Source organism: Rhinolophus hipposideros (genome assembly GCF_964194185.1).
Source record: "Rhinolophus hipposideros genome assembly, chromosome: 6".
Classification (NCBI taxonomy): Eukaryota; Metazoa; Chordata; class Mammalia; order Chiroptera; family Rhinolophidae; genus Rhinolophus; species Rhinolophus hipposideros.
The window spans coordinates 67,219,832-67,232,060 of NC_138052.1; the positions used below are offsets into that span (position 1 = coordinate 67,219,832).

A 12,229-nucleotide genomic window follows, 5' to 3' on the forward strand; every position below is an offset into this window, starting at 1 on the left:
TATTTTCAGAACAGGACACAAGTTTCATTTTATTGAAATGCACACTGACAACAGAGTAAGATTTAACAAGTTTTCCTACAGTGATGTATTTATACAAATTATCTTACCTTCATGCATAGAAGACGTAACCTCCACTTTAAACTGAAGGTACCCACTCACGTGGTCAGCTGGGAGCCTTCTGCCAAGGTTATAGCTGAGCATTTGGTCACTGCAAGAGGAGAAATGATTGTTTCATCCTTACTACACTGCTGTCAGCCTTTGCTTTCTTCCCACAGGCCACCCCCCAAATCCTACATATTTCTCTTAAAACTTTCAGACTCATAAGAAAGTAAAACACTCAAAGGCATGTTAGAGTGCAGTGTAATATTTTCATTCCCTCAAGTGAATACTTGTAAATCCAGAGATAAAAGGAAATCTTGTCTAGGAAAATTATTAGTAAAAGCAGAAAATGCAATACACTATTATTACATGATTTTTTAAAAAGGGGATTGATTTACTCTCTCACTGCTAAGGGTGACCAGGTAAAGGGAGTTTTGAAAGTCATCATTGTGAAAGGCCTAAAATTTTAGGTGTCTTTGGACTCAAGTGTAAAAGTATAGAGGCCTGGTTCCTCAGCATTAAGCGTGGTAGGAAGCTGGTTCTGAAAGAACACACACATGCGGGCTTGGAGGGCACTGTACGGCTGTGTTCTGAAGAATGGGAGCTGGAAGTTAGGAGAGAGCAGCATGAGAACAGGCCACGTCTGACTCTGCTCCAGCTATGGGAGCGTCTGGGGACCCTTGAACCTCACTTTCCTCACCTGTAAAGTAAGGGGGCTGGACCTGTTGGCTCTCACTGTGGAGAAGCCTGGCAGTCAGTGATTCTCAGAGTGGCCTGTGAGTGATACTGATGGGATGACTGGAGAAGCTAGATGTGTCTTATTGCCACACTTGAAGGCGTGCTGGAGAGGACCACACATGGGCCTGCCCAATTTCTGCCCTACCTTGGCTGCAGGCCCAGCCTACCAGTTCCGCAAGGATGGAGTTGTCCATCTTTTTCAATTCCGTGTTTATTTATCAAAGTCAAATGCAATTACATTATTTCTTTGTATGCAAGTAACTTTCATTCTGAATCCGATTTACATTTAATTAAGGAAAATAGTACTAAAGGCATAGTACCAAATCACACCATCTCTGCTCTCACACTGCCCTCTAATGGCAATTTAGGGAGGAAAACACAAAGTTTCTATGTAGCATTTGTTTGCACCACAGTACAGTTTGAAGCCTCTAGTCTAAATAAATTTACTACTAATCGTCCTTATTATTTGTTTGTTCTTCTCTACCTTCTCAGTACAATTCTAATAGATGTTAGCCACTTAAAAGAACACATGCTAATGTAAAATCCCAGTTCAGCTCTTATGAATTTCTTTGACTTCATAGCAAGCATTTCATAGAACAGTAAGATTATATATACCCTTTACCTTGTTGTTTTTCTTCCCTAGAAAAACTGCAATAATTTTTTTTCTTGAGTGATGCTTTTAAAATGTTTTGTTTCCCCAAACTGAGTGCCTACTGTGTGTCACTTACACTCTGCTCAGGGCTTTGCATGCATTATCTCTTTTAATCCTTCTAGCAACCCTGTGAGGGAGGCAGTAGCCCTGTTTTCTAGAAGAGCAATGAAAGCATGGGGAGGATAAATAACTCGCCCAAGGCTAGACAACTATTAAGTAACAGAACCAGGATTAGACATGGATTCATCTAACGCAGAAGCCAGGCCCTGCTCTGCTGTCACCATATCACAGTCTCATTTATGTAAAATCTCAGTGACCCCAGGTTGCTATCAGTAGTATGTATTTTAATGCTGTATTTATTCGTGGCTCACCTCAATGTGACTGCTATCATAATACTTTTTCTATATAAACTGGTAATTTAAAAAAATTTCTATGAAGGAATATAAAGGGATTTGTAACTATTAGACATAATAGGGATTTTAACATTAGTGTTCAAATAATGTTATATAATGGCTATAATCTGCAAAATAGCAGGGGTGTCTTTTTCTTTCTCTCACCACTGTCTTCCCAGCATTTAAACAGTGCCGGACACACACAGTGCTCCATCTCTGTCCACTAATGCATGAACCCAGTAGCACATTACGTGGACCTGATCTCAACATGGTGGTTCCTTGCCCATCTCTTTGGACATTCAGTCCCGGAATAATACAATCTTTATTTATTTATTTATTTTTGTTTAAAATAAATTGACCCTCCTCTTCTCCTCTTTGGCCATTAAAAGTGTTGGGATTAATAATGAAGATTTATAAAAGTGATGGATTTTAGCTAGGAAATAAATGCTTAGCAGGAATTATAAGGAAAGGACTACATCCATCTGTTTCGTTCTCTGTCATATCCCTAATACCCAATATAATGCTAAACATTTAGTAGACACTATATATGTACACACACACACACACACACACACACACACATTGAATAAATTAACAAATGAGACTCTTTACTTGGAAAAAAAGAGTTTTAACAGGTGTTAGTGCTGTTTATTAACCAAACTGACAAGATACTCAATTCCACTACTCAATGTATAAATACAGGAACTCCTCCATATTTGGAGATTCCAAGCCAAGGGTTTCACCCTTTGCTGAATGCCTTTTAGGGGATACACCTGCTTTCTTATTTTTCTCTAGTCTCATCTGACTCATCCTGCCTCTTGCTATGGCACATTATTGCGAACATACATTACATACTATTATGATATATAATCATAAAGAATAAGTGCCAAAGAACTCTCACTACCCGACTGATGTAATCACAGTGATGTGCTTTTTGGACAGAATGCCGACTACTCAGAAAAAATGTCAGGTTCAAAAAAAATGCTCTCCAAATAGATAATTAGTAAGGCATTCTAGCCCCCACTACACACACAAAAATCTATACCCTGTAAAACCTCAAATGCTTCAGATTGTTGAAGTCTACCATTCGCAAAAGTAAAAAAAAAAAAAAAAAACAGTATTTTTAAAGACATGTCCATTACTAGATGGAGAGCAATAATCAGATTAGAAATATGTATTTAGATGCTAATATCTGATGTACTAATATGTTGTATGTATCATTCTTATTTGATACAACAAACCCCTAAGTACCTATATCAGACAATGCTTTTAATGTACTTATATAGAAATATTTAATAATTTTGATATTTTACAAATTAACGATGGACTTCTTTCCGATACATGGAATCCATGACTAGCAGTTCTCTAGGTGTTCAGTTCTTTAAAAGACTAAATGAAAAGCCAGCAAGTCAACAAGAGCTTCAAGAACTGCCAAGGTTGTATTTTTCCTCGATCATTCTTACTGGCATACATAAATTAACACTTCCAAGTGTCATATATATTGTGCAAGTTATATAATTATGTAAATAAAATGGCAGGCATATTTGCTGTAGATAATTCTTGCTTTTTTTATAATCTTCCACTTTCTATAAATCCCAAAAAATAATTTTAAAAAACTTTCCAAAGTACATTATTTCTACTGGAAGCAATAATTGTTATCCTTAAAAACAATTGTGATTTCCTAGCTTTTATCAGATAAACTAGGCTGCTAGAATTTCAGTATAATATTTATACTTCATGTGGGCTGGCTCAACCACAAATTCCATTGCGTCTGATGGCCAGAGAATTAGAATCTATTAGAATCTCTTAGTTTCAGATTTTTAAGGGGCCGTAGAGATCATCTGATCTAAATGCCTCATCTTTCAGGTAAGGAAACTAACGCCCAAAGAAGCTGTGATGAATAGTTAAGTAGCTGCCAAACGAATAGGATGATCCACCTTCCTCAGTAAGCTCGAGCACTATGACATTTCAACACCTTCTAGTCCTTAAGGTGGGGCAGAAAAGCCAAGATTCTAGAGCAGACTGAGCTGAACTGAAATCCCAGCTCCACCTCTTGCTTGGTAGCCTCAGATTCCTCATCTTTGAAATGGGTATAATCACATTATTTACTTCACAGAGTAGAGATTACGTGAGCTAATGAGTCTAATGTACTTAATTCCTGACACATACTAAGTACTCAGCACCTTTTCTGTTTACTACTGCTGCTTCCACCACCACCACCACCACCACCGGATCATAATGTTCTCCCACAATGAAAAAGATCCAAGAAGTTGCCCCCAGTGCTACCTCTGAGCACCAATGATACTGAATTTGCGGGTACTCACTATGCAAAAATGTATATACCATTTATAATAAGGGAGGGAGGCACGCTATGATTTCTTAACTACTTTATTCACAATTTACAAAAAGCTCACAGAAAAAAAACACATCAAAAGTAATATTTAGTTGCCTGAATGAACGCATATGTCTCGCAGCTCTACTCTAATACTTCTTCAGGGTCTTGTTTGAAATGGCCCCAAAACATGGTAGTTTTTTTCTTTCAGGAATAACAAGTTCTCTGGATGTGATTAATCAGGTTAAGGGAGGTGTCAATCTGACATTAGGACCTTGATCTAGGAAGAGGCTTTTATAACAAGATTTTAATATACTCAAAAACAATTGAACCCTACGACATTTGGTGCTGAAATGCTAGCGGAAGGTAAATCTTGGAAAAGCTAGATACAAAAAAAAAAAGCTATATAGTTAAAGTACTTTTTGTCCTGCACATTTTAATGAGTATATGAGCGCTTTCATTTTTAAAAGAATTATCACTTTTTATCAGTAACCAAAGTCCTAGGACTGAAAATGAAAGTATCGTTTCAGTTGTTTCTGTACAAACTAATCTCACAAAGACCCCTACAAGTGGGGGCTGATTACCCGATGGCTTGCCGCTCCAGCAATCTCTGGACTGGAATGGTTAGTTTTCCCAGAAAACGCTTGATGATAGGACGGCTCTTGGCAAATTTGTCTTTAATTTCAATTTCTAAGACATCAGTAAGAAGTGCAAAAAATGAATATTTCTGAAAACAAAAACAGAGGAACATGTTGATTTAAAAAAAGAGAGAAATACGAAATTATATCATTTATTATTATAGAAAATGGTGTCTCTTAAATCCTAATGACATACAGTCCCATATTGCTAGAAATATCTGTAGCTATTGTCAATACTTTATTAACTCAGAATGATTAACATTCAAAACGATTAAAAAGCAACAGCTAAGGACCTATACGAGAAAGGAGCCCCTTTAGTCATCCAACCGTTCCTGGTTCAGCAGTTTTAGGAGATGCTGTCAAATATTAAATTGTGCAGAGGACAATTTTAGTACTCACTACATTTACTGCATCTTAATGCTTTGAAGTTCAATATCCTATTATAGGATGGTTTCAAATTAACCAATATATTTGATTAATGGCAATTTTAATTCCTCATCCCATAGCATTTTGAAGTTGCACAACATAGGTTAAAATCTTCACTTGGTTAGAGTAGGAACATCTATAGAATTCTATGATTTCCCTGGTAAATATTGAAATGAAACAATGTTTAAATGGAAATGACTTAACTTTTAAAAGGCACACAGGGTCATTTCTTCTGGGACAGAACAATAAAAGTATGAGGTTAAGATAAGCTTTGTTGTTCTGTTTAAGAATACCACTGGAGAAAACAGTATTAGATATTAATAAGGATATAAAATAAATATAAAGAGCTTTACTCGTTTACAAAGACTTTCACATATACCACCTTCATTTTGTCTTTACAAACATAACGTTCTCTTTTTAACGATGAGGATCTCAGGAACAGAAAGTGACGGCGCGAGGAATCTAACCTGAATCATTTCTCTCCTTCCCTGACAGTATTTATACAACCACAGCGATGTGAATAGTGTTAGCCAGCTTTACACTTAAGCATCACTAAGTTAACTTAGTGGTAACAGTTAAAGTTCTTCAAAAGGCCATGCAGTTTAGTAATCTGCTTAATGAAAAAAAGCACTTGCTTCCAACAAGAGAGATGAGTTAAGCACAAATTCTGCCTTGAATAGTTACATAAACACTTTTAAGCGTCAGTTTCTTAACCATAAAAATGGAAAGATGATAATCTTATCCCTTACTCTCCTTCCCCACTCAATCAAGCTTGCACTGGTAACACGATTAAGAATTTTATAAATATTAAACTTGAGGAGAATAAAGTTATTGCTAGTGACATTACTATATCCCTCTATGCCTTCTAGAGCTAACATTGAGATAAATATTCTGTCTTCTAGGCTTGTAATGTGTTGAATTAGGTTGTACGCCTTTAAAAATTATTTACAATTTGAAGATAATAGGTACTAGCCTTTAAAACCAGGAATAAGAAAACATACATTTATCTATTTAAATAACCATAAAAGCTGCCCATGAGAAACAAGTTGCTATGCTGACAAGTCTCAAATAGGTGTATCTTTTTCCAATTGGTTTTAGAGCCCCGGAATTAGGGAATGATTTAACTAATTGCATAACTCCTATGCCAATAAAGTTTTACCAGGGAACACTCTAACACTAGTACGTGAAATGTGTCTTGGAACCCCAAGAAATGGCGAGAGCGCTCATGCTTTGCTTGCTAGATGAGAAACGATGTCTCTGTTCATTCTTTGACTTTCTGTAGCTCTAATGAGAAAACCCTTTGCTTGATTTCCCTAATATGCTGCACTAAGATGACTGGAAGCATAATGTCGCTGTGAGGAAGTCTAAAGTACCACCAACACAATCTGACTTCACTCAAGATGACAACCCTTTGAATGGCTCACTTAACTGACTGAAATCGAGAAACCCAAAAAACATTTGCCAAAGTCTGTAGGCAGAAAAATTCCTTTCATTTGTACTGTATACATGCTAGAACAAAATGTCAAATGTTTAAATAAAAACAGGATCATTATTACTGATTTTTCCTTCTGCTTCAAGGTTCTATATGGCTCTGTAAGGCAGTGTTCCCGATCCTGTTCTTACTTCAAATTTTGATATTTTGTTCATCGGAGTTTTTCGCATCGATTTTTTAAAAAAATATTTCATTCAAGTGTTTATTTTGGTTTTTTAGTCTTTTAACATTCTTTAAATTGTGCATATGAGGTGAGTGCCTCACACGCCTGGCTAGAAGGGAATATGTCCTTCTCACTGTACCCTCTTTCTAACAGATCCCCCTAGACATTGCAACCATCTTGTCCACACCCATAAACAATTCAGTGATGCACAGAGTCCAGAGGAGAGAGACGGAGTTGGCTGACTCCCTAACTGTCAAGTACAAGACCCCTGAGGATCACCTTACCTCTCGGTGCCAAATTGGATTAGTGGTGTTACTGATGATAGTAGACCTTCTCTCCTGCCCATGGTGGGCGCAAGTGGGGAAACTGCTCTTCTTCCCTGGCTGGATGGACATCTTCAGGTAAGGGTCAGGGTTGAAAAACATCCCTTTCTTTAGTCCAACTGCTCTTAGATCTTTAAAGAAAAAGAAAGACAAAGAGGAGAAAGAGAAAGACAAAGAGGGAGAGGAAAAGGGACAGAAGGATGAGCAGTTCAATGACAATGTGTTTTTAAATAGTCACATAAGAATCTCTAAACCGAAACCATTTGGTAGAACAATAACAAAGTTATTCACACTATGATTGCTTAGGTCAGTAAGGACAAATGGGTCATGAGTAATTCCAGCAAAAATGAAGGTGAACTTTTACCACCACTTTACACATCTCAAGTGACCTCCTGGGAACTGTTTTGATTCTAACACATGCACCTTCACCAACTTTTTCTATGTGATTTGGCAATCAGCATTTCAAATAATGTCTTGAGAGAGATCCTTAGTAAACCAATCACTTAAAAAAAGAAAACCAATATGTTTTTTCATGAGAGAAAAATCAATCATCTATATACATATATGAAATGCATGACCTAAGCTTAATTGGGGATGAAACTTCAGAGCACACAGTTGTGCCACATTTAAAATGTCACATATCAATGGAATACTATTCGGCGTTAAGGAAAGATGATATAGGAGCATTTGTGACAACATGGATGGATCTTGTGAGTATAATGCTAAGAGAAATAAGTCAGACAGAAAAAGCAGAGAACCCTATGATTTCACTGATATGTGATATATAAACCAAAAACAACAAAAGAACAAGACAAACAAATGAGAAAGAAAAACTCATAGACACAGACAATAATTTAGTGGTTACCAGAGGGTAAGGGGGTGGAGGGTGGGTGATGAGGGTAAGGGGGATCAAATATATGGTGATGGAAGAAGAACTGCCTCTGGGTGGTGAACACACAATGGGATTTATAGATAATGTAATACAGAATTGTACACCTGAAATCTATGTAAATTTACTAACAATTGTCACCCCGATAAATTTAATTTAAAAAAAATAAAATAAAATAAAATAAAATGTCACATATATTCCACAAATATAATGAATGTTTTGGGGAAAATGGAGACCAGAAATATTCCTAAAATTTGAATGCTACCTGCTATGTTAAATAATGGTGTGGTTACTTTTTCAATAGCCTGTTAAGTAACTTAAATATTTGATGAATGTGCCATAACTCATCTGAGATTCACCAGTTGCTATTTCCCACTATGTGAGCTGCTAAAAGTTCTGGTTAAAGTCTGGTTAGCGAAGAGACTGACACTTTTTAAAATGGGCAGGTTAAGGGATACAACAATGTCAGGAAATGAAGCTGGTTTCGCTGAGTCCCCAGCACCTTTCTGAGAATATCAGTTTGAATAAGTCGGCTTGACAGCAAAGTGATCTTGAAAGCTTCTGAAGAATACTGTTTCTAGGTAACTTTATGCAGTTATGATCAATCTAAAGAGGTCCTGAACATTGGTTCACACAGAAATTCTGCAGATGGCCTCTGAACCTTCTAAGACTGTTGGATTACCCAAATCGGTTGGGGTAGAGACCCTGTAGAGTGACCCTAAATTATAGGAGGTCACCAGAGTCATCCTACTTCACCTCATTTCTGAAACACAAAGTCTTTCTTTTTTTTTAAGCTAATAATAATTTATTAGATCCATTTTTTAAGTATTATTTTATTTTATTTTTAAAAATTTATTGGGGTGACAATTGTTAGTGGAATTACATAGATTTCATGTGTACAATTCTGTATTACATCATCTATAAATCCCACAAAGTCTTTCTTAAAAGGACAGAACTGGCCTGGGATTGCCCATAGAACCAGAGTCCCTAGTAAGTGCTCCCTGAAGGGGGCTCACCTCCTCATCTAGGCCAACAAGAGCTTGTGGCCTAGATATCTGTGTGATGAAAACAGACCGGGACTGTCTAATGACACATAACTGGCAGGAGAGGGAAGCGGTTTAACATGTTGGCAAAGATTGAAAAATTCAGACCAGAGGACCTTAGGGTAAGAATGCTCGATGAAACAGAGTAAGATCTTTGATCCGAAAACCACAGAGAGAAAGGAAAGATGAATAAAGAACTAGACAGGCACTTCTAAGAAGCTGCTGTAATTTCATTAGCCTTATAGTGCCCATGTCTGGCACTTCCTAAACTATGCCGTCATTATCAACAGAGCATTTGCATTTTACTATCCATTTAATAATGCTGTATGTTTTCACTTGGCTTTGTGTAGTATAAAGTGGCCTTGAAAGAAAAATGCCACTGACATATTTATTTTCTTACCTTTCTTGATTATGTTCGCCTCAGAGTCAAAGACAGAACAATATTCTTTAGATAGTAAATCTATTTCTAAATGGGATTTTTTTTTTTGCAGTAAATGAGAGAAGTAACATGTATAGAAATGGCTGCCACAAAGTCTTACAGAGCTAAATTATTCATGCAAAACATTCCTTCGAACAAAAAGAATTCCATCAGAAGATTAAGCCACTGTGATAAAAGAACTCACTGTTAACCCTCATACCAAACTTGTCCCCAAGAGACACTGTACAAATAAATCTTCATTAAGAAACACAATAAACTACCAATTATTTGTAGTCTGATTATTCAGTTATCTTTAGCCACCTTGTTTTTGTTCTTGTTTTTCTCTTTTCTCTAATACACTTTATTGCTCATAAACACCCACATCACCTAAAAGACCAATGAAGGATTCAAAGTCACAAAGGTATGACATGTTAAATAACCTAGTTTAAAGTCTTAGTTGGAGAAGAGGTTTAAGACATTAATCAAAACACAATTTTGGTTTTGCTGTAGAGTTCAATTATTTGTGTCCCTACTTATCCGTATATAATCAAGAGTAGAGCATTTGTAGTCAGCCATTCCAGGGCTTAAGTGTTCTTGGATAAATATTATCATTCACTGTCAGTATGCTGCAACCTGATTCATTTTTTAGAGTTACCATCATAGAATTGCTTTCATCTTCCATAATGTTAGCCATTTCTGCATACCATCTGCAAATATCTAACTATATGGTAGGAAATAAGACAGATTTGTAGCTAGCCTCCATGTGCATTGAGGTGGGATATTGGAAGAAGTTTTATTTAAAGAAGAAATATTTGGTTGTGCCCAAAGCGTATTTCCTACTTTTTTAGGAAAAAATCCTGGGATTTTCACCTTCTAGATGGTCATGCTCCCACAGTGAGTTGATTAACACCCCTCTGGAGTCAAAATCAATACATGTGTCATATTCAAGATGATATTGATCACTTGCAAGCATAGGGCAATGCTTCTAAACTAAGAAAACCGTGGAATGTATGGTCAAATTAAAGTTTCTGAGCCATGAATGTTGGCTAATTGTTGCCAACCTATAAAGGACGGATTTCTGTAGCTGCAACCAGCCCCTCAGGGCTGTGAAGGCCTAAAGCACCGGGAGCCAACTGAAATGTTTTCAGGAGACAGACAGATACGGGGGATAGGGGAGTAGTGTCACAGGTTGTGGTACTTCTACGTGCCCTTCTATAACTGAGGTGTTTTTTAAACCTTGAGGGTTTCAACCAAACATATTTATAGACCAGATTTGAACCAAAAACCACCAGTTTACCACCTCTGAGATTTACCAGAGAATGAAAACAAAAAGAGCTTTCATAGTAACGTCCCATTGGAGGTGAAGGAACATGCAAGACGAAACATGGATACTTGGAAGCCATCGGCCAGCAATGAACTACTGTACACAATTTTGTCCTATGTGATAATTATGCATCACGGAAATGTCTGGTTCCAAGACCAGCCTTCTAACTCTCACTCTTGAGAATGTCTATTCACATATTTTGCAGCCAAGAAAGTGAATCTAGTTTAAATTTCAGCAGCACTTCACCAACGGAAAAATGAAAACGAAGTATCTTACAGTGACAGACATCTGTTAGACTTTATTTTGTACATATTGTACTACAGTTTTCTGTTTTAGAAGTCCATTTGAAATACTTGTTTTCTTAGAGTATTCTTGACTTTATGACTGCCAACTAATTTTTTAAAAATCAGTGGCTTTCAAACTTTTTTGACAGTGACCTACATATAAAATACATTTTACATTTAAACCCAGTATAAACATACATAGGGGTATATATTTTCTGTGTCAAAAAATTCAGTTTCTATAAATTGATGTTCTACAAAAAAAATATTTCCCTTTGGTGGTAAACTCAGATTTTTATTTATTTTATTTTTAATTGCTAGTTTCAACTAAATTAGTCTTATACATTATAAATTAATCCACACATGAGTTCCAACTCACAACCTTAAAAGCAGTGCTTCAGAAGTTTTACGATAAATAAACAAGTGATAAGAATATCTTACTAGCCAAAAAAAATAAAACAAAAGTCTTATCCATTTTCCAATTTTTCTGTGTATTCCTCCACAGAAAGAGGAGTATCCCTTGGCTTTTTTTTCCCTAGTTTCCAAATTTTTCCTTTCTCCAGATGAGGTAAGCACAAATTGTTTCCAACCAATCAACAAAGCCCGACAGTGGGGTTAGCACATATTACCTTACAGTGTTTTTTTTTTTTTTAATAATTATACATAGTTATAGTCTTTTTATCACCTGAAAACTTGTTATAAGAAATATATTATGAGCTAATATCAATAATCTAGTATTATCAAGGTACAGATATACTTGAATTTCAGAAGTATTAACCCCAAATAAATAAATAACTAGTTTACATATGAGAATCTGTAGAAAGATGTGACTGTTCCTGCCTTTGAAATTGCACACTTTCAAACTGGGCATCATGCTTAAAGACATCCTTACCTGACAATGTAAAGCTGACGAGTTTCCGAGAATGCTGACTTCCTGAAGCACCTCCTTCCATGCCTTCTGCCCCCATCTGCACAGAAAAAACACATATCTGAAGTATCACAGGAGTATGATGCCATTC

General features: G+C 36.4%; 1 protein-coding gene across 5 annotated transcripts in view; it reads right to left on the reverse strand.

Moving 5' to 3' along the window:
- HECW2 (HECT, C2 and WW domain containing E3 ubiquitin protein ligase 2) overlaps positions 1 to 12,229 on the reverse strand; it is a 338,658-nt gene that overhangs the window by 116,346 nt on the left and 210,083 nt on the right. For all 5 annotated transcript variants that reach the window (XM_081052009.1, XM_081052010.1, XM_081052008.1 and 2 more), the window contains 4 exons: positions 12,103 to 12,178; positions 7,217 to 7,386; positions 4,798 to 4,940; positions 108 to 208 (listed from right to left, as the gene is read on the reverse strand). In XM_081052009.1, coding sequence (XP_080908135.1) covers positions 108 to 208; positions 4,798 to 4,940; positions 7,217 to 7,386; positions 12,103 to 12,178 — 490 coding nt within the window. The remainder of the gene's footprint in view (positions 1 to 107; positions 209 to 4,797; positions 4,941 to 7,216; positions 7,387 to 12,102; positions 12,179 to 12,229) is intronic.